This window comes from Lineus longissimus, chromosome 17, assembly GCF_910592395.1.
Source record: "Lineus longissimus chromosome 17, tnLinLong1.2, whole genome shotgun sequence".
NCBI lineage: Eukaryota > Metazoa > Nemertea > Pilidiophora > Heteronemertea > Lineidae > Lineus > Lineus longissimus.
This window is the reverse complement of record NC_088324.1, coordinates 10,174,867-10,196,764: the sequence shown is the minus strand read 5'-3', so window position 1 is coordinate 10,196,764 and position 21,898 is coordinate 10,174,867. Positions and strand designations below refer to the sequence as shown.

The 21,898-nt window shown below is 42.7% G+C and overlaps 3 protein-coding genes across 11 annotated transcripts in view; 1 reads left to right on the top strand and 2 right to left on the bottom strand.

Annotated features, from left to right (window-relative positions):
• LOC135501548 (ATP-dependent RNA helicase TDRD9-like) overlaps positions 1-21,898 on the top strand; it is a 27,131-nt gene extending 5,233 nt beyond the window's left edge. For both annotated transcript variants that reach the window (XM_064793695.1, XM_064793694.1), the window contains 23 exons: positions 116-278; positions 652-881; positions 1,184-1,346; positions 1,536-1,599; positions 2,202-2,265; positions 7,270-7,371; positions 7,521-7,640; positions 7,927-8,034; positions 8,275-8,468; positions 8,706-8,825; positions 8,970-9,072; positions 9,485-9,688; positions 9,839-9,940; positions 10,089-10,208; positions 10,565-10,699; positions 10,891-11,022; positions 11,847-11,917; positions 12,128-12,334; positions 12,800-12,938; positions 19,496-19,617; positions 19,973-20,039; positions 20,182-20,366; positions 20,875-21,898. In XM_064793695.1, the coding sequence (XP_064649765.1) occupies positions 116-278; positions 652-881; positions 1,184-1,346; positions 1,536-1,599; positions 2,202-2,265; positions 7,270-7,371; positions 7,521-7,640; positions 7,927-8,034; positions 8,275-8,468; positions 8,706-8,825; positions 8,970-9,072; positions 9,485-9,688; positions 9,839-9,940; positions 10,089-10,208; positions 10,565-10,699; positions 10,891-11,022; positions 11,847-11,917; positions 12,128-12,334; positions 12,800-12,938; positions 19,496-19,617; positions 19,973-20,039; positions 20,182-20,366; positions 20,875-20,998 (3,039 nt within the window). In that variant the 3' untranslated portion in view covers positions 20,999-21,898. The remainder of the gene's footprint in view (positions 1-115; positions 279-651; positions 882-1,183; positions 1,347-1,535; positions 1,600-2,201; positions 2,266-7,269; positions 7,372-7,520; positions 7,641-7,926; positions 8,035-8,274; positions 8,469-8,705; positions 8,826-8,969; positions 9,073-9,484; positions 9,689-9,838; positions 9,941-10,088; positions 10,209-10,564; positions 10,700-10,890; positions 11,023-11,846; positions 11,918-12,127; positions 12,335-12,799; positions 12,939-19,495; positions 19,618-19,972; positions 20,040-20,181; positions 20,367-20,874) is intronic.
• Positions 2,135-7,036, bottom strand: LOC135501551 (uncharacterized). Of its 8 annotated transcripts, none has more exons than XM_064793698.1 (4): positions 6,505-7,036; positions 5,717-6,240; positions 4,504-5,394; positions 2,135-3,086 (listed from the first exon to the last, which is right to left on the bottom strand). In XM_064793698.1, the coding sequence occupies exons 1-4, from the start codon at positions 6,590-6,592 to the stop codon at positions 2,934-2,936; spliced, it is 1,656 nt and encodes a 551-aa protein (XP_064649768.1). In that variant the 5' UTR covers positions 6,593-7,036; the 3' UTR covers positions 2,135-2,933. The 8 variants fall into 8 exon arrangements, with proteins under 8 accessions (XP_064649768.1, XP_064649773.1, XP_064649769.1 ...); XM_064793703.1 differs by having other exon boundaries at positions 5,717-6,267; positions 6,557-7,036; XM_064793699.1 differs by having other exon boundaries at positions 5,717-6,307; positions 6,651-6,741.
• On the bottom strand, positions 12,805-19,143 carry LOC135501547 (serine/threonine-protein phosphatase 6 regulatory ankyrin repeat subunit B-like). Its single transcript, XM_064793693.1, has one exon. The coding sequence runs from the start codon at positions 18,524-18,526 to the stop codon at positions 12,983-12,985; it is 5,544 nt and encodes a 1,847-aa protein (XP_064649763.1). The 5' UTR covers positions 18,527-19,143; the 3' UTR covers positions 12,805-12,982.

Below are 21,898 nucleotides of genomic sequence, written 5' to 3'. Positions count from 1 at the left end.
CTTCTTGGCGAAGGCCAGATTTTGGTTGATGACGATGACAAATCTGAGGTCTTGCACAATAAACGTCAAAATTTGTTTAGATCCTAAATGATTAATTGGTTGGGTTTTTTTTCAGATTATAATGTCCACGAACCTCGCCGAGAGTTCCATCACGGTGCCTGACATCAAATATGTGATAGATATGTGCCTTACCAAGAACCTGGTGTCGGACAATGATACCAACTATACTAGTCTCCAGTTGGAATGGGCCTCCAAGGCCAACTGTACACAAAGGAAAGGTATGGGTGGTATTCCTAACTCTTGGAGGGTCGATAATCTGATTGATATTCTTGAGATGGAATTACAGTGAAAGAAGATACTTCATACAATATCTATGGGTGAAAAACGTGTTATAACCTTTATCTTTTGGGGAACATGCATTAGTTGAGAGCAATGACCTACAGGTTGAGGTGCCCAGACTTGGGGTTCAAGGTTAGTGGGTTCTAAGGTCCTTCTGAGCTTGAGCTCAAGTGTAGCGCCGGGTGCAGCAGCTTTTTGAAGCACTGGAGAATCTCCGTCTAGATCAGAATAACAGTTGTTGTAAAACACTTCGACACAAACTCTACTCGTTTTGAAAGCGCTATACTCGTATATTTTCTTGCATTTTTACAGGTCGAGCTGGACGTGTTTCCAATGGTCGGGTCTACCGTATGGTGACTCGTGAATTCTACCGTGACAGCATAATGGAGTACAGTATACCTGAGATGCAACGGTGCCCGATGGAACAAGTCGTTCTGCAGGCAAAACTGCTGAATATGGGCGAACCAAAGGCACTGCTAGCACTGGCGTTGTCTCCACCAAACCTGGACGATTTGGAAAGAGCCGTTCTGGTGCTAAAAGAGGTAAATGTAGTATATGTTTTGATGACAGAAGATGCCTTTGTACAGTTCTAGGATCAAGCGTGTTCATTTGTTAATCACACATGTCCTATGAAAAGTGGCAAGAAGGATTTTGGATTGACTCAACGTTACATCACCGTATCATTTGAGTTTCGGGTGTCGACTCAAAGTTATTTTATCATTTGAGTCTCATGAGTCAACTTATAGTGACATTATCATTTAAGTCTCGTGACTCTAAACTAAAATAAGGGAACCTGGACAAACATTTTAAGCTCAGATCGATAACGACCATAATTCTCCCCCAGGTTGCCGCCCTAACCACTCTGAAGTCTGGTAAGATCAACCCACACGATGGAGACCTGACGTTCATCGGCCGCGTCCTCGCCTCATTACCCGTTGACATCCGAATTGGCAAGATGATCATTCTTGGCCATATCTTTGGTCTGTTGGAAGAATGTCTCATTATTGGTGAGTAATTAGGTGAATTGGATACGAAGAGTGAACTTGCAAAATGAGGCGTACACCAAATACAGCTATCCTGAACAATGCAAGATCTGCTTTTTTTAATGAAGCGTTTGTCTGCTGAATTCAAAATGACTTTAAAATGGACTCCTGGGACTGATCCATTGATTTGAATAGTTCTCCTTGATCTTCTAGGTGCTGGTTTGTCTATCAAGTCCATCTTCAGAACGCCATACGGGGAGAAGTTCAAAGCGTACAAGTAAGTCTGTAACCTTTTTGACCAACGCAGCTCATCACTTTGTCTCCGAACTACGTATTTTCCTTCTTAACATTTGACGACTTCTTCTTCTTTCAACCTTGAGATTGGTCTGGTCATCCAGAGTCGCTTTGCAATGGATACAGAAGCGAAAGCGGTCTTGGAGGATGTGGTGTGTGATCTGATCTCCTCCATAGGAAAACAAGGAAGACCGTTCCACAGGCTTTGTGTACAATTCCCGGGGAAATAACTTGCATTGAGATTACCGGCAATCTGATGCCTGTGAAAGCCTTTCCCGCTTTGGCCCGTTTCCTGCTGCAATGGATACTTGGAGCCTGTTGGCAGGTGTGATGGAAACATCAGCCCCTGTCACCTCTGAGGTCCCGGGTTTGATTCCCCGTCCATTCCTGTACTCATCTGATAGAGTGGGTGACTCCATTCAACAGCATAGGTTTCCTTTGGGTGTCCTCCTACAGTACAAATTGCCCAAATATTGTCAGCTTGCATGCTCTTGACTCAATACTTGATGGGAAGAAAATTGAAAATAATATTCTATTATTTGTTGCTGTCGGATGTTCTCTCTCACTGAATTATATTTTTTCCAGAAAAAAGTTGACATGGTCCATGGGCTCGTTCAGTGATTGCATCGCCATGTTGAATGCATATAAGGTAAGGACTAACCCTTTCTCGTGTCATTCTCCACAAGTTTTTTGCAGTATGAATACATGTATTGAGGCTCTCAAGCAAAAGTATTTTATTCACTTCTTACACTCAATTTATAAATTGTAAATTGGCATATGCCTAAAGCAGCAGCAAATGACAGGCTAGCCAGGAACACCAAGGGTGTGAAAACGATCTTTGTCTTAACATGCTCAAATTGAAAAAACAGGAAAAACACACTCAAAGCAATATTTACATGGAACACTGGACATGGTGGAGATGATTCTGCTAATGTTCATTGTGAAATCGTTGCAAGTATTTTATAGTGAATGTTCTTCTAACAAAACTGACTTGAGTAGTCATGGAATCTCAATATTATAATTGTTGTTTTCATTCTTCTTTGAAAAAAGATAGAACTTTGTCTATTCTGACTACTTGACTGAACAGATGAATCTCATTGAGGATTCAATTTTCTTTTGTTCTTCAATGTCTGAGTTGGGTTCAGTTTCATCCCGTTTCAGGAGGACTTGTACGGTCAATGTTCATGGCAGTATTTTCTGTATTTTTCACAACACTTTCGTCTTGCACGATTTCTTTCTTAGGCGAATCGTCACCTGGTAAAGAACAGTTTCAGGGTCAGGACTTGTTGCACCAACGTCCATGGCAGTATTTTCTAGTTAATTGTCACCACTTTCGTCTTGCACGATTTCTTTTGGAGGTGAAGTTTTAGGAAGACATGTAGGGTTGGTATGTTCGGTTCCATGAAAATGGACTTCATGTAGGATTTCATAATAACCAGTCTCCTCATTATCATCATCCATGGAGCACACCTTAAAACCAATAGCAAAAAGATTAAATATCCAGTATAAAAAAATTTTAAAGACAATACTTCAACAGGTTCCAGAAAAAGCACCGAGACATTTTGAATTGTTTTTAACAAAGATTAGGGCTCCCACCCTTTGTCTATACAACCCGTCATAAAATGGCTGCACTGTGACTTAGTTTATATCAGGTAGAGGTTTAAATGAAATGGCCAGGGCCATTGTGCTCACCTCATGTGGAGGAAAGATGGATAAAGAGCATGGTATTGTGTCATGTAGTGTTAGGTTTGATGTAGGTCCAAGCAATTACAATTTCCCCAAAATGGCCAATTTACAGTACATTCGACCTCTGTGACCTTGAAAAGTAGGTCAAATCAAAGAAGACCTGGGTGACACATTGAATGGTTGTTAGAATTAGATGTACCTATGATATAAAATTGGTGCCAATCGGGCAAGTCATTACTAGGAATAATGGCATTTTGAAGAATTTAGGATTTGGCCCCCTCCCTGGAGGCCAAACGGCAAATCAGATCGCACCAAACTTCGGTACCTGAGATCACCTGACCAAGGGGTACATGTGTACTTAATTTGTGATCAATAGTCATTGCAGTTAAGAAACGCGCCATAGTTACGGCCTGACGGCGAATTTACGCCATTTGACCTCTGTGACCTTGACAAGAAGGTTAAATTAAAAACCTGTGTGACATATACTGTATGGTGGTTAGATGTACCCATGATATCAAATTAGTGGCAATCGGGCAAGAAGTTAAGGAATAATCACATTTTTAAGGTTTTTGGATTTTGCCACCTGGTGGTCAAGTGGTGAATCATATTGGACCAAACTTCGGTCCCTGAGATCACCTGACTAAGGGGTAAATGTGTACCAAATTTGGTATCAATAGTCATTGCAGTTTAGAAACGTGCCATCGTTACATCCTAATGGCCAATTTACACCATTTGACCTCTGTGACCTTGAAAAGGAGGTCAAATCAAAAACCCGGAGGATATATGATGCACCTTTGCTAGAAGTACCTACCATATTTTTTTCAAAATTTCCCGACTACTATTAAGGGAGATATTGCATATTTTCACTTTTAACGTTTGGCCCCCTGGTGGCCAAACCATGAAACGAATCGGACCGAAACTTGGTCTCCAAGGTGTCATTACATAAGGGTACATGTGTACCAAGTTTCAACTCAATAGCTCTAACAGTTACGAAACGTGCCCTGCTAACGGACGACGGACGACGACGACGACGACGACGACGACGACGACGACGACGACGACGACGGACGACGGACGCCACGGTATGGGATAAGCTCACCTCTGCTAAGAGGTGAGCTAAAAAGCATGTGTAAGTGGTATTAAAGTTAATCCATGTTACTGCGTTTATTGTGAAAATTGAAATATAAATTTTTGATAATACCTGAAGGCTGTCAACAGTGGTAGCACCAAACTCTTCCTCTGCAAACTCGGCGTAGAGGGACGGAACAATGATCTTGATGCCCGTTTGTTGCCTCCATTTCGATGTGGTTTTCAACATCTTCATCAGAGTCAGATGAGGAGTGAAGCGGTCATCAGTAGCTTTAAGCGATGCAGCTTCGTAGCATTCCCTCAGAACATCGGACAGCTTCTTCAGCCTCTCATGAATTAGAGCATCTTTGATGTCTGCATAGACTATTTTATTTTGATTCTTGAAGTTGTTCGTGCCTTGGAATGCCACCTTGATTGGGTCAGCCTCATATTCGTCCTTCAGGAGAGCGTGGGCTGCATCAAGGGCTTCTTTAGCTCTCAGAACATCATCCTCGTTATCTATTCTAAACACCATGAGCGTAATATGGAACTTTTTTGGCGATGTCATTACACGCCGCATTGCACGCCTTTTCTTTACGACACTGTTCTGAACATTCTCAAGAGCATCCACAGTCTTCTGATCTTTGACTTGAATCGCGATGAAGTGGGTGGGTGTTCTCCGTGCTGCGGTAGTTTTTTCACGAGAACTCATCTGCCTTCTTTGGCTATATGTGGGGTTGACGTCCATGGCAAGATCTTCTGCTGCATCGTGTACACTTGCGTCTTGCACAATTTCTTCTTCAGGCAAACCTCCACTTGCTTCAGGAAGACACTTAGGATCACCATCCATGGCGGTATTTTCTGCTTCATCCAGTCCAATTTCGTGTTGCACAATTTCTTTCGCAGGTGAACCTCCACTGCTTTGAGGAAGACTTTTGGGGTCAGTAGGTTCGGTTTCCTGAAAATGGACTTCGTGTAGGATTTTATAATACCCAGTTTCCTCATCCCCTGCCATTGAGCATACCTGAAACAGATAATTATGATGATGATAATGCAAAAAACAAAAGTGGAATGAACTAAGGGTAAGAACAATAATACCCTTCAACAAAAAAGTGGATATATTTTGAGCCTTTGAATCTTTTTACCATCAAAATTGTTTTAGAATTCTTGACTTTAAGGCTACAATTATTTTATTTGTTTGATTACGAATCAACCGGGGGTAATTTTTTAATGACTGTTTTTGACACACTTTTTTCTTCTCCCCCGACCATTAAATAGAGAGAAATGAAAAAATATTTTCCCTGACGACCAATTTTAACCAATTTTTATTTTACACTATCAAATACCTGAAGACTGCTAACTGTTGTAGTGCCGAACACCTGCTCAGCAAACTCTGCATAGAGTGATGGATCAATCGTCTTAATACCCATTTGGTTTTGCCATTTCCACGTGACTTTGGACATCTTCATCAAGGTCATATGGACAGTGAAGCGGTCATCAGTAGCTTTTAGCGATGCAGCTTCGTAGATTTCCCTAATAACATCAGACAGAGCCCTCAGCCTGTCAATGGTAAGCTCATCTATGACATCTGCATAGACTACTTTATTTTGATTCCTGAAGTTGCCAATGCCTTCGAACACGACCTTAATCGGGTTAGCCTTGTATTCTTCCTTTAGGCGAGCATAGACGGCATCAAGCGCTTCTTTAGCTCTCAGACTGTCGTCTTCATTTTCTATTCTAAACACCATAAGTGTAATGTGGAAGGTTCTTGGTGATATCATGACACGCCGCATTGCACGCCTTTTCTTTACGACACTGTTCTGAACATTCTCAAGAGCATCCACAGTCTTCTGATCTTTGACTTGAATCGCTATGAAATGGGTTGGTACAATCCTAGCTGCCATAGTGTTTTTATTGCATGTATAGCGGGAATATAGCTATGAAATTTTGCAGTGGTTGTACACGCACTGGAACGACTTTAGAATTCCCGATCGGAAGTATAGGTCTAAGGGGCGAATGAATACCGAATAATGAACAAGTAGCCTAACCCTAACCCTAACCCTTTAAACCGATTCACAACTTATATAGTGCGGAGGAACATCCGATCGGTAATTCTAAAGTTTAGCACACGCACTTCCTGCAGCCCGAACTAGCGGATGAAGAGTATTTAGGTTACTAAAGCAGACCACTGCAAGTGAGGTCCTAAAAAGGAGTGACACCATGAAGCACCCTGCCCTTGCTCTGCCGAGTCCTCACTGTCAATATTCCTTATCAGGTTACCATGCGCACCAAGCCATGTATAGGCCTACAGCTATTCTGTATGGCTTTCCTTTGTCAATGTTCATTTCTGTTCACAAGCAAGGTTCACAAGAGGATGAAAAAGCTATTTCGTGACAGGTTAAAGACTAAAGTACCATGACAAATGATAGTTTCCGAGTTACCCGGCGGGAAATTCAAATTTATGTTTTTCTCAATATGTTCAGTTCAGCGTGTTCAGCTCATAATCATATCATTGACTGAATGAAATCAGGTATAATTTTATAAACAATGGGTTGATTTGGCGAATATCCTCCTTTCAATCATTTGACGGGGGGGGGGGTACTCAGCCCCCATACTTTTGTCTTTGGGATTGACAGTGACCACATGCGCACTCAGGATTACATGGGAAAGAGGTATGTTGAGAGTGTGGGTCTCCTGAGATAGGGGAGAGGGGAGGTCAAAATTTAGTTGGCAGTCGTCTCCAGAGATTTGAAATATGGGTCAGAGCACTTGGCCCCTTTAAAAGGCTGTTAAGTGTGTGGTTGAGGACGGGCAATGCCCTTGGCTTCTGTCATCTCTGCTTGCTGCTTATTTTGTGCCAGTGCATAGATTTTCTAACAGTTGAAAAATTTTCTTCCAGCTTTGGGACCAGGAGAAAAAATTTGGCCAGTTCAAGAGACCGGGAGCATCCGAGATACAGTGGTGCAAACAAAATCTGCTGGAGTTGAAACGATTGCGAGAGGTATGAAATTTTTATATTATTCTTATTAAACAAAACTTGCTGTAAGATATGTATTAGGTTGGCAGATGGTACAATAATTCATCATTTTGTTCAACATATGACTAGTTGCCATGGTAACATCACATATGCCTGTCTTTCTTCGTTGCTAGGTTACTGAGCTCGTGCGCGAGATCAGCCAGAGGTTGGCCAAATTCAACATCCAGAGACCAATGCAGAACAGACGTGACAGGAGACCAGAGATTGAGGTCGAGAACAGTCTCATTTTGAAGGTAGGTAAGAGTTCTGTGAAGTAAAATAATTCCACACTGATATAGTGCTTTTCTGAGGAATCCTTTCTCAAAGCACTGCAGTTTCTGGGGAATGATTGAGAGGAGTTGTGGCCATCACTTCTCCTTCCAACTCCTTATTCAGCAAAAATTGGTAAGCTCTTCAATATATGGGCAAGCTTAATTGTAAGCTGTGGTTATTCCTCAAATATCATGTGTCACTTCACCTTTAAAAAGTAGATAAAGAAATAATTAGGTTATTGTTATATTTAGGTTGTCCTTCTTTCAGCTGCTGATGGCCGGTGCTTTCTACCCGAATTTCTTCCTGTGCAGCAAACCCGAGGAGGAGGATGCAGTAAAGGCCATGTCTGGATTTGACCCAAAGACGGTGGTCATGGTAACTGCAAATTTATGACTTACCTCACGTCATGTATTGTACTGTACAACTCTTTTGAGAACAATTCTAGCCAATTCACCTTGACCTAATCACAGTCATTGACTGGTGCCAGTGGTGGGGACTTGGCCTGATGTTTCAATATGACGACGTCGAATGACATTAGAGGGACGTATGTTACAAACCTTGTTTCAAAATAATTGTGAATGCTCCGTCAATATTGCAAGTCGTTTTACTCTGCAGGTGAAAGGTCTTCCAGCCAAAGAAAGCGCCCTCTACAAGTCATCCCTGGAGATGATGTTTATTGGCCGAGATGCTTGCACCATCAAGCCAATACAAATCCACTTCGAAGGCTCGAGAGCTTTCATTGAGTTCCAACCTGATGAAGATGATATGACTAAGGTCACTAAAGCCGTCTACCTGGCACTTAAACTCAAGTAAGCAAACTTTTACGAATGTGAACATTTCTTCTGGCGAAAACAAGGTGTAGTAAAGGTATTTGTTGAAGAAAAATACTAGTTAGGTAATGTGTGCCGACATGATAGGAAAAGCCTGAAATGATGTGGTACTTCTGGCATTGTGCCATGATTTGATGCTCCAACAGAACACTTCTCATAAATCTTTTTTTATGCATACTCTATTGCTAATTAGTAAAATGTTGTGAATTTCTCCAGGCAAACTAAGAGTCTCCACTTGGACCCGATCGACCCACAGATTGTGCAAAAACAAATGGAACAACTCGACATTGCCCGAGACAACCAGGCCAAGCAGTTGTCACGGTTACGATCAAACAGGTGAGTCTATGCAAGGGCGGGGAAGATGTCCCACTCTGAGAGTATAAGTATAATCCTGACAAATCTTGGCAAAATTCTGAATAAACTTGCTTATATATTTTTGCTAATATGTAAATTGCATAATTTCATCTCCTTGTTGATTAGGATCAAGTTGCTTGGTGACCGAGAGCAAGCCCAGAGCCAGCAGGCTAAGCAGGTGGAGTTACCAGGACCACTCCAGTCCACAGTACCTGTTGTAATCTCCCATGTAAGTACTTCTGCCCATGTTATGTCATTACCAAAAATAAATAGTGCTGTCTAGCAAAAGTAACTGATCTCTACACGCAATCAGTGAACGTAATTTAAGATACGGTAAAGCATGGCCTGTTGTAAAAAGGCTTCTTCCAATACTCACAAATGATTCATATTATATTGAAATTATACCTCCCCAGGCAGATAGAAGATATTGAAGATTTCTACACTTTCAGCACAAATATCACTTTGTCAGTTCCTTTTCAACCTGTAGCAGAAGACCTTCGTGTGGTGTAACTAGAGGTAGTCATATGGTATATATTTACTCGCAGATGCAAGATATGGGCCATTTCCGGCTGTTCTACATTAACCATCACTCAGGTCAATTCGCTTGACCTGGCTCTAGCATAATCAAAGATCTCTTACAGATAGAAGATGCAGGCCATTTCTGGGCATTCTACACGGACCATCACTCAGTGGTCAGTTCCCTTGACCTGACCATAGCAGAACACCTCCAGTCGTCTCCTGTGGACCCGATAAAAAACCCTGCAGTTGGTCAGCTTTGCCTGGCAGAGTTCCAGGGCACATTCTACCGTGCTAGGGTGGAGTCTGTAACAATGGATACTATAAAGGTGAGCATAGAATAGCAGTGATACCTCCCTAAAGCAGACACATCTGTTTAATTAGTATTTTTTATTGTATAACCTGAAGAATATTGACAATTGAGTGCATAATATCACCATATATTTGCATATTTTCATGTTTATTTCTGTCGATTCCAGGTGTTCTTTGTCGACTATGGGAACAAGGAGACGATCAACCGAGCTCAGCTTCATCAGAAGATCAGGCAGATACCGCCATCATTACTCAAGGAAGAATTCCAGGTTAGGTCTTATGGGAGGATATGATAATGAGCCTTTTGTATTGTTCAATTTCAGGGATATACATTTAAATGTTGCCTTTACTTTACAAACCACACAGTATTGTTTGTCAATGTCAACTGTTGCATTTTTCGCATTTTTGTTATTTCAGGCCATGGAATGTTTCCTGTCCGGCGTGCGGCCGTCCAACACAAGAGGTATGGATGGCCAGTGGAGCCGGGAGGCAAAAGACTTGATTGAGCGACAAACAAAGAATCCATGCCTCATTAAGGTATTCTCTTCACCCAGGAGTCGTTTTTCTTCTTCAACGTTTGCTCTGCACTTGGAAGAGGGATTCACCAGGGAGTTATTCATCCTCCACTGATACATGAGCGTCTGTGTGCCACTACGATTAGGCACCAATTGGGTTTATTGGTCAGTGAGCCAGGAGTATATCTTGATGGTTTCCAATCTCAACTGGGAAGTGAACTTGCATTAGACCAGTTTCTTCGACAGGGGGAGTAAGACTGGTAGTTAAACTGTGAGAGCCTCCAGCCTGGTGAGCTTCTTTACATTTAGCTTAAACCGGAATATTTTGGACCCAAGGTGGATGTAATAAACTAATATTTCCTGCTTAATCTTCTTCAGATCTACTCCATAGTCAGTGGCAAGATCAGAGCAGAGTTGATTATCCAGTATCGTCGCAATGCCACTGTGAATCTCAATGACGAATTGTGCAGGAAGGGTCTAGCTGAACCAGTGGAGGAAGGTTATGCATCGAGGGTAAGGAAATGCTGTTGAAAACTGTGGTGTCGAAATTAAGCGGTCTCCAACCCATAGGGTCTGGGCTATTGCTGGCCATAGTGATAAGGGGGAGACTGGCCTCTTTAGCTTCATTATCGACATCTTACGCCAGAAGGGTCTAACTCAATGTGGTCCACTTAACTTCTTTTAGTTTCTATTCTTCCTTCCAGCAAAATCACCAGTCTCGAGACTATGACGTCAACCCTGGATTAGGCGGGTCCCAGCATACAGATGATAGTTGGTTGGAATTGGCAGTAGCAGACGCAGGCAAGGCCATGGGCTCCTCCAAGAGGGGACACAAGGTGATTATTCTTGTGATCATATCGTTGTTTTGCGTAATTGAGCATGCCAATAGTATTTATACTTTCAGTTCTGAATTGAGGGTTTCGTCGTCGTGTCATGCATGCTGTCATGGCTGCCCAGCGATGGACATGTCTCTTTGCAGTGCATTTTGTCACGATTGTCCAAACATTGATCTTGCTCTGTCGCGTGTATTGACATTGCTAATGCATTGACTATCTACACATCATCATTCTGTACTGACCATATGTAGGCCATGAGGATGCATGTTGTTAGTGTCGTGACTATCCTGGCAATGATATATGCTGGTATATCTCTTAAGTTGTCAGTGCTACCATGCTTGCCTACATCTTCAGAATAGGCCTACAATGAAAAAAGACATTGCAGGCTAAGAAGCCTACAGCAGTATCAAGGTTCAGAATAGGCCTACAATGAAAAAAGACATTGCAGGCTAAGAAGCCTACAGCAGTATCAAAGTTCAGAATAGGCCTACAATGAAAAAAGATGTTGCAGGCTAAGAAGCCTACAGCAGTATCAAAGTTCAGAATAGGCCTACAATACAGTAAAGAAGAAACTTTGCAAGCTATTAAAAAGCATTATAGGCAGCAGTGTACAGCCTTGGCCCTCCTGGCCTGGCATTGGCATTTTCATGAATTGTGCTGTCCTGACATCATGTAACACACTAGTGTATGTCATTTGTCATTGATGTGACTGTGTAATGTATGCTGCCATGACTGTCCTAACCCTTAAGTCTCTGTGTCTTATATTCTGTCATTACTTTCCTGCATTTATACCATCAAGTCTGATTGAAGTCGGATCTTTTCAGATCACCGTACAAGGACCCAACTCGGCATATGAAGTTTCTTTCAATGGTATCACGAAGGTCTCTAGACTAAGGTGAGTGAACCGAACGAGAATCTCGGGATCGCTCCGATATCAAACCCAGCATTTGCTGGTTTTACTAACTGATATTTTTGTCCCGCATACCAGCAATTATAATCATAGGTGGCAGCAACAAAAATTGCTTGTTTGTATTTTTGGGGTGAGTAAAGTCCTTTGGTAGATATCTAGTGTCTTGATTAGCTCGTCATTCTGCTTTTCACTTAGGTCAGTGAAGATCGAGAGAGACAGCATCAACTGCATTACAATCGACGATGAACCCCAGGACTCTCATGACCGACTCATGGTGGCTGCTCATGTTGGGCTCAATCCATCTGGGAATTCAATCATCGCCAGGAATACTACTATCATGCCTCATATCCATGGACTTCCGGCAATCCTTGCTTTGCTGTTTGCTCCATGTGCGGAGATTAGGTAGGTTCTGTACTCATATTCTCTTTGCATTTACCCCAGCTTGGAAATATTTGCCACAAAAGGTTCTTTTGAGGATGTATGGTCTTTTCGGCCCATGTAACTTTCGGCTTATGACGCATGACCTGAAGTCATTTTGCCCCAATGGTCGAAATGGTCATGAGCCAAAACATCCGTCATGAGCCTTTGTGTTGATACTGTATTAGCTCTTTGAAACCAGAGAAATGGTTAACAGATACCAAGCTAAAACTGAAACAAGTGCTACAGACTCAGGGCTGTAGACTCAGGGCTGTAGACTCAGGGCTGTAGACTCAGGGCTGTAGCACTTGAGCCAAATATTAAGTCCAACAAGACTATAAACCCAAAATTTTGACTTTAGACTTTATACAAGATAATAGAAAAGTGACAAAGTTCTGATATCCCAGATTCAAGGCAATATAGATTATATTATTCTCTCTCTTCATTTAGGACCGATTCAGCAAGGACTAAATATATTGGTGTGCTGTGTGGCCTCGGGGTGGATCCTGACAGCGGCCATCCAGCCTTCCCGGATCATGAAATGGAAATCACATTTGATGTGACGATAGACAATGATGATCTCACAATGGTAAGTCCATGGGTTAATTTTGAAGTTTGTTAGAGTCAGCAAAGCTACCAGGATAAATATGTGACTAGCCCAGCCAATAAGGCTACAAGGATACTGCCAATCAAATGACCCTGACCAAAAATACTTGGGTACCCTGTCAGGTCTGAGTGGTGCCGGAATAGTCTGCATGTCCCGACACCCAATGAAATAAGACGAGGCAGCGCCAACCTCACCTGATCTCTAGCCCACCGAAACCACCGTTGCCAAGGGGCATCTGCCTTTGGAATGTTTTTAATCTTCCATGTGGTAGTTTGGTTGCTGATTATGTCAAATGCAGTGTATGTCCACTCCTCTGTTTCTATGGGAACAGCACAGAGGTCTGCAGCATCCTTTCCCCCGTTATGCAACCTCCTCACAAATGCTTTCATTACACTGGCTACTTTGGCACTCTTGGCCAAGTCAAGTTTGAATCCATCGATGACATTGAACTTTGGTGCGAAGAACATGGGAATGAAGCCCTTGTGGAAGGCGTCGTCTACGTCATCATACACCTTACACACCATCTCACCAAGACTCAGGTCCAACTCGATAAAACCCTCCACATTTTTCAAAAATATTGACTTCAGTACATAACTACTGATATAGTCATCAACATTCTTTGGTAAACCTTCACCTTCAGTAATCATGATGCGACACACATCTGGGTTCCTCAAACATTTGGCTGTGATGTAAACATCTTTGATTCTGTCTTCCAATCTGCTGATGTGTTCAACTTCAAGATGTGCGAATGAAATCCTCCACATTTCATTCAGTTCTTTCTGAGTGAATTGTTTGGCAAGCTTACTTTTCCTGTGAGGTGGTTTTGGCACCAGGAGGTATCCTCGCAACTGCAGTTCAGAGCGATCCATCAGCCACGTCCGGGCGATAAATTCGTCACGCCAGTCATTGATGTGAACACACGGCACTGTGTCAACAGAAACAAAAAGAACATTCAACCCATCACACCACATCGGTAACATAGGAGTACATGCCTTGCGATTCATCATTTTTGTGTAGCTATGTAATTTCCCAGCTTCATATATGCTTACTCTCTCCGTTCTATAACCAGTTTGCACGACTGACTGCAGTTCCTTGAAAAAAGTTTCATGGAAACTTTTACTTCCCCTTTCTAATAGCTTGTCTCCTTGCCGTGAATACTGCAAGTATCCAGAGCATATCGGTGTTGTGCAGACTATTCCGGTGGAGTGAATGATGAACAGAATATCCATTTCGTTGGGGAGGCCTACTCGGCAGCCCTCAGCAGCACTCCCACATTGCCTCTTTATGGCATTGGTGAACATTTCACCTGCGAATGGTAGATTGTCGTAGAAATTCAAAATGTCGATGTGGACCACTTGTGCATAATTGTGTGGGATCACCCTGACACTACCGATGCCTGGTAACCTAGTGATGAGTTCCATTGGGGTTTTGAGCATTTGCGACATACTGGTAGAGAATACTTTCTCGTAATCGATAAATGTAGAAAAAGGTGAGAACTTCAGTGGCTTTCGTCCAAGATGGTCACCTGTGTTAGTGTCAGCCCCTTTCAGTAGCAGTAATCTTGCGACATCGGTTTGGCCGTAGCAGCAACTCAGTTGCAGAGCACGGTCGAGTTCAGACTGTGAGATTTGTGTATTGGCCACGTCAAGGAGCAGCCGGGTACCAGAGGTAAACCCAAGCTCCGCACCAGTAGGGAGTGGGTGCCATGGGTGAAATGAGTGCACCGCATCCGTAATATTGATTAGGTAGGATGTTGTATCATCATCTTTGAGCAAGAACGACAAGTGGAATGGAGTCGAACCACCCTCATCTTTACAGTTCACATCAGCACCCTGACTTACTAGATATTCTACTAGGTCAGGATTGGTTGATGTTGCCGCCCTGTGTAGCACACTGTACCCTTCCTTATCCTTGGTCATCATGTCAGCACCCAGGCTAATCAGACATTTGACCATGTCAAGGTTGCCTTCGCTTGATGCCAATGACAGTGGTGATACAGAGATATTCTCGCCTTCGGCTTTACAATTTATATCAACACCCTGACCGACCAGATATTCAACAAGGTCTGTGTTCGTTGCTTGAGATGCCCTGTGCAGCAGATTGAATCCTTTCTTATCCTTGATGTTGATATCAGCCCCGAGTTTGATCAGACATTTCACCATCTCCATGTTGCCGAGATTTGATGCTAGACCTAGCGGAGTAAACTCCTCAAGTGTCTTACAGTTCACATCCAAACCTTGACTGACGAGATATTCTGTGACGTCAGGATTGTGTGAAAGAGATGCCCTGTGCAGGGCATTAGCCCCTATTCTGTCCTTGTAGTTGATATCGGCCCCAAGTTCAATTAGACATTTCACCATGTCCCTGTTGCCTTCATGCGATGCCAGACACAGCGGAGAGATGCTGTCGAGGTTTCTACAATTCACATCCAATCCCTGACTGACCAGGTATTTCACCAGGCCAGGATTGCAGGACTTGGATGCCCAGTATATTACATTTGCACCTTTTATATCCACTGTGTTGATGTCAGCGCCCAGCCTGATCAGACATTTCACAATATCCAGGTTACCTCGTTCAGACGACAACAAAAGAGGGGTAAAGAAACCAAAGGTTTTACTGTTCACATCCAAACCCTGACTGATGAGATACTCCACAAGATCAGGATTGCTTGAGATTGATGCCTTGTGCAAGACGTTGTAGCCGATCTTGTCCACTGCGTTGATATCAGCCCCGAATCTGATCAGACATTTCACCATCTCCATGTTGCCTCTTTCTGATGAAAGCAACAGTGGAGTGAAATAGTCAAATGTTTTACAGTTCACATCCAGTCCCTCATTGACTAGGTGCTCTATTAGTTCCAGATTGGTCGAGAGAGATGCCATGTGCATCACAGTATATCCTTGTGTATCCTTGGTGTTGACATCAGCACCCAATCCAATCAAGCATTTCACCATGTCCATGTCTCCTTTATCTGAAGTCATCGATAACGGAGTAAGGCCATATGTAGTTGTACCATTCACATCAAGACCGAGACTTACCAGATAATTCACGAGGTCGGGATTCTTAGATATGGATGCCCGGTGAAGAACGTTGCATCCAAGCTTATCCATGGCATATATATCAGCCCCGAGTCTGATCAGACATTTCACCATGTCCATGTTGCCTATATCTGAAGATATTTGTAATGGAGTTGTGTCATCTATAGATTTCCCATTCACATCCAGCCCCAGATCAGCCAGCTGTTCCAAGAGTGCTGGATTGGATGATTTGGCTGCGTAGTGCATTGCCCCCCAGCTTCTTGTATTCATTGAGTTGATATCAGCCCCCAGCCTGATCAGACATTTCACCATGTCCAGGTCACTTTTCCATGATGACAGTAATAACGGAGTAACTGCCTCAAGAGTTTCGCTATTCACGTCTAAACCCTGACTGACCAGATATTCCACAAGGTCAGTATTGGTTGATAAAGTTGCCAGGTGCATTACATTCTGCCCATACTGATCCCTGGAGCTGATATCAGCCCCAAGCCTGATCAGACATTTCACCATGCCCATGTTGCCTTTCTCTGTTGATAAAAGCAGTGGGGTCTTTCCTACAGCTGTTTTACTGTTTGCATCTAAGCCCTGACTGACCAGGAATTCAACAAGGTTTTGATTTGTTGATTGTGATGCCTGATGAAGCAAATTTAACCCACTTCTGTCCTCGGAGTTTATGTCAGCCCCAAGGCTGATTAGAAATTTCACCATTTCAAGGTCACCTTTGTTCGATGATAAAGATATTGGAGTGTCATTTCCGGGCGTTTTACAGTTCACATTGCAACCCTGACGGACAAGATAAGCTGCCAGTGCATGATTACCTGAAAGAGAAGCCCAGTGCATCGCATTGTACCCGTTCCTGTCTGTTGAGATGGTGTCAGCCCCGAGACCAATCAGACGTTTCACCATGTCCAAATTACCTTTCCAACATGATAGAGTTAACGGGGTACCTTCCTCAAATGATTTTGAATTGACACTCAGACCCTGAGCTACGAGATATTGCACGAGGTCAGGATTATTAGAGATCGATGCGGAGAGGATGGCGTTGAACCCATTCTGGTCTGTGGAGTTTATATCTGCCCCCAGATCGATCAGGCACTTCACCATGGTCATGTTTCCATTTGAGGAGCAGGCCACTAATGGAGAGACTCCATCGGGAGTTTTACAGTCCACATCCAAACCCTGACTGACTAGGTACTCTACGAGCTGAGGGTTGATAGATTTAGACGCCCTGTGCAACGCAGTCTGCCCGTTTGTATCCCTGCTGTTTATGTTTGCACCCAGGCCAATCAGGCATTTCACCATATCTATATCACCTCTCCCCGACGACAGAATTAATGGAGTGGCGTCATTGAATACCTTACATTCTACATCCAAACCCTGACTGACCAGATATTCCACAATCTCAGGATTGTTCGATTCAGAAGCTCTGTGCAATGCATTGTAGCCAAGGATATCCTCGGAGTTTATATCAGCCCCAAGTCTGATGAGACACTTGACCACGCCTAAGTGACCCGTCTCAGCTGACAAGGGCAGCGGCGTGACCTCGTCAAGTGTTTTACTATTCACATCCAAACCCTGACCGACAAGGTATTCCACGAGGTCAGGATTGTTTGATTTCGAAGCCTTGTGCAAGACACTGTATCCCAACATGTCCAACGTCTTGATATCTTCTCCCAATCGCATCAAACATTTCACCATTTCTAATTGACCTTGACCTGATGAAAGTAGCAATGGGTCATCCTCGAGAGTACTTTTGCAATTCACATCAAAACCCCGACTGACCAGATATTCTACAAGGGCAGGATTGTTTGATAAGGATGCCTGGTGCATTACGTTGCATCCCATAGTATCCTCCGAGTTTATATCGGCACCTAGACTTATCAGACACTTGACCATGCCTGTATCACCTTTTGCTGTGGAAAGAAGTATTGGGTTGTCACCCTGAGTGGTTTGGCAATTAACGTCCAGCCCCTGACTGACCAGATATGCTACGAGATCAGTATTAGTCGATTGACTGGCCCTGTGTAAAACATTAAACCCAGCCTTGTCCATTGAGCTGATGTCAGCGCCCAGTCTGAGTAAACATTTTACCATGTCCAGATAACCTTTAGTTGAAGATAGAAGTAACGCGGTACTGCCTTTAAAAGTTCTCGAATTCACATCCAAACCGTGAGTGACTAGGTAATCTATGAGGTTTAAGTTTGTTGACTGCGATGCCTTGTGCAACGCATTAAAACCGAACTTATTTCTAGAGTTAATATCCGCTCCAAGATTCACCAAACATTTCACCATGTCGATGTTGCCCTGAGTGGAGCAAAACAACAAAGCGTTATTTCCACCGTCAGTGTTACCGTTTACGTCAGCACCCCGGCTCACTAAATACTCTGCAACTTTGACGTCTGTTGACCTAGCTACACAGTGTAGCACCATCCAGCCCGTATCGTTCTTTGCATTGATGTCTTCCCCCTGCAGAACGAGACGCTTGACTTCATCCAAGTCGCCATTTTGAACCGCTTCGTGCAGAGGAAACATTTTGTCAACCTTAGCGGAAGATTTCTTGCAACAGGGCTAAATCTTAAATTTCGCACAATTGACCATGGATGTGATTTATAATTGTTTCCTCATCTGACTTGAACTTCACTCAAAATAATATCAGTCATAATGTCACCATAGAACCACTTTTAACGACACCCTTGCATTCTGACAAATCAGTCCTTGATAGAGCGATGTCTTGCTCTTGATGACAGAGGTAAGAGTTGTGGAAATTGTCAATTCACATCTGTATTTTCCTATCCACAGAGCAGATTTTCTGCATCCAGAAGTATTCCCTAGCCAAAAGTGATGTTTCACAGTGACACAATAGCTGTTCATTGTGGTGTTTCATGGTCACCGAAAGCTTTAGTTGATGCCAATGTCACCGTGCTTTAAAATAGAACTTCGTGTATAGAGGAGAGTCATGTTGACTTCCTGAACAGAGGACTTGTGTTTTCCTGCACAGCACTCATCTCAGACATCTGTAACAACTGTTTTCTTGGCGAGGTCAGGAAAAAATAGACTGGTCAAGCTCATAAAACAATTCCTGTGAATTTGAATCCCCACTCAATCAAAAAATGCTTTTAAGTGGTTAGGTTTTCTGTCGTCTGAATGGCTTTTGCTGGAATGTATTGAGGAATTCCCCTTGGGGAGTCCTCATTCTATTTAAAGACTTCACCATAATGCTTTGCGTTAGTGATTCTTTTGTCACAGTGCGGGGCGCAATGTTTGAATAATGCTCTTATTCTAAAGTAGAGCTAATCTTTTGTGTTATTGTCATATATTCCCAGGCAGACCTCTGGTTGCCTCTGCGTCAGTCAGCTATTGATTGGGAGGTGGAACAGGTCAAGGTCATTTGTTATCTGTGATGTTTTGTGTGTTCAGTAAAACTTCAGATGACAGGAATTTCTCTGCTTTATATAACAGCAAATGTCAGTGACAAAAATTATGCATTTTCTTGTTCTTTAGGTGAATGGTGTGCGAACTGCCATCAACATGGCCCTGGGCAGCACCGGCACAGTGTCACCTGTTGACTGGACTCCAGAACAGATCAAGAGGATACAGATAAACACCAGGGAAAAGCTTATAACGTGAGTAAACGTACAGCCGTGATGAAGTTTTTCACTGAATTTTTGAACATGTTGAAGTAAAACGATTGGAAAAAAGCAAAAAGTTGTTTAGTTGTAACTGCATGAGGTCAGTATTGTCGGTCATGACTCATACATCTGTAATTGTGCATGATTTGTGTGCACTAGAAGTATCAGGTATACTCGGTTTATCAGCTACGGCCAGACCTGATAAGGTGCAGTTTTGATAGAAGTCTGATTCTATGATGCTTCCTCTATGGCATTAAAGAGTTCAAGTTTTCTGAACTTTAAAAGTTTGTTTTTCCTATGAAAGACATTTCTCCCTCGTAATGATGTATGTTATGCTTTACAATTTCAGGCTGATAGAGAAGAGGCGTGAGTCCATCACACCACAGTATTTCCCAAGAATGTATCGTTGGAATCAGGTGAGTGCGAGTACAAGTCTACATTATAAAAAAACAGCTCTTCGGCCAAAATCAAAAATAATGAAAGTGGATAATATTGAGGAAGGTCCCCGGTTAGTTTTCAACTTAACCCAATGTTTATCTTTTTTCCCCCCTATCTCAGGTACCCCCAGATGAGATTAACTACCACCAGGTTGATGAAGACTTGGCCGACTTCGAGACACTGCTACAGCTACACAATGGAGTCTTGCTCAAAGCACCAGATGAGCAACGAGAATACGTCGACCCACGAAAAGAGAGGATGAGACTTATCGATCATGTCAAGTGGTTAAGACAAAAAGTTGGAAGGTACGCAATTCAGAGTTCCTTGAAACAATGATGTGTTTGTGACCTTTCTGAAATTTGAGCTCCATGATAGAGTGTCTGTCTGTGCCATGGTTCAAACCCGACTGCAGTGTGTTGGCGAGTGATATTAACTCACGCGACAGGTGCGATTTCAATGGTTAGGTGTACAAACAAACATAGAAATGTAATCAAAAGTTGTCTGTAATGCTTGAATCTCAAAACTGAGCTGGGACATTGCATTACTTAACTAAGTACCACCTTGATCCTTTCCGGCCATGGCTGCTCCGGAGACAGACAATGGTCTCCAAAGAGGAGTAGAGGCGATGTGCAAGTGTGGGATCATGGGCCTAACAGATTTTCTGGTTCATTTGCATCGGAATATTTATGTTCCCCGATATCAAAAGGTTCTATGTTATGCTTGCTGGTTCTCTGGTCTCCCCTCCCCCATGGTGAAAATTGAGCTTGCACTTGGCATATTAGCGTTAATTTTACAATCTGTTTCGCATTTCAGGTCTGTCATCCAGGAAGACCTCCGTTGCGAGCTGTGCCAGGTGCCGTGCAATAATCCAAGAGAGCTGATGATCCACGTCCACACCAACTTACATACAATGAACGAGAGTGCTCTATTAAAATAGAAAAGTAGCACGCCAGTCAAAAGTGAGAAAGATCACAGAAGAGTGCTACTTTAGCGAGAAATATCACAAAAGTGTGTTACCAAACACAGAGAAATATCACCAAAGTGCACTGCTCGAGTGAGGAATGTCTCAAGCAATGTTTCCACGCCAAGAAAAAAAGGAAAATCTGAATCTGCAATATTGTTGTTTCACTGCCAAATTCATCACAGGATTTCCTATCTTGGTAAAACTTGTTGCATCAAAAAGGGATCTCATTTTGATATTATGAGAATTAAAATCATTCCAAGGGAATGGTTTAAATGACGGCCTCTCTGCTCCGTTTACTCGATCCTCCCTGTGTTGTTCAGTAACTCAAACGTGGTGTATCCCTCATATAATTGAGAGTTCACGATTAAACGTTCCCGATGGAGACATTGGGCTTGTTTGACTGGTTCCCATCCTTCCACGAGGAGCATTATGAAAAGCCAGGAATGGCTATATCAGTTGTTATTTTGAAGTAATTCGTTGGGTCAATTGGTGTGTAAGTGTACAGGAAGTCAGTGTTTTGAGTCTGCCAATCTAAGAGAAGATTAGGTGTTGTCGCGTCATCAGAGCTCAGATTTTGGAGGGGGATGTGCAAAAATATAATGCTAGTGTAGGGCATCAGCCAAATGGCATTGATTAGTTTGATTTTTTTTTTTTGGACTTCGAGCAAAAGCCTAATTCTGGGCAATGATGCCTCGATGATGATGATGATGAAATGGGTACTGTATTTGTTATCATAATAGTATATTAGTTGTTATTCTTGCTTATGATTCTGATATGCCGATCAGCATACTTCCAGAAGTTCTAGAAGTGATCAACGAGGTGTAACACCATGTTCTGTACATTATTATATGTATATTGTATCTGCATATTATT

Bases quoted from the DNA above. Each gene is read 5' to 3' on its own strand.
- LOC135501547 (XM_064793693.1), bottom strand. From the start codon at position 18,526: ATGTTTCCTCTGCACGAAGCGGTTCAAAATGGCGACTTGGATGAAGTC.
- LOC135501551 (XM_064793698.1), bottom strand. From the start codon at position 6,592: ATGGTGTCACTCCTTTTTAGGACCTCACTTGCAGTGGTCTGCTTTAGT. The intron at 6,241-6,504 runs GTGCGTGTGCTA...CCCATTTCATAG, and splicing joins GCTAGTTCGGGCTGCAGGAA to CGATTCAAGTCAAAGATCAG. The intron at 5,395-5,716 runs GTATTTGATAGT...TATCTGTTTCAG, and splicing joins CAACAGTTAGCAGTCTTCAG to GTATGCTCAATGGCAGGGGA.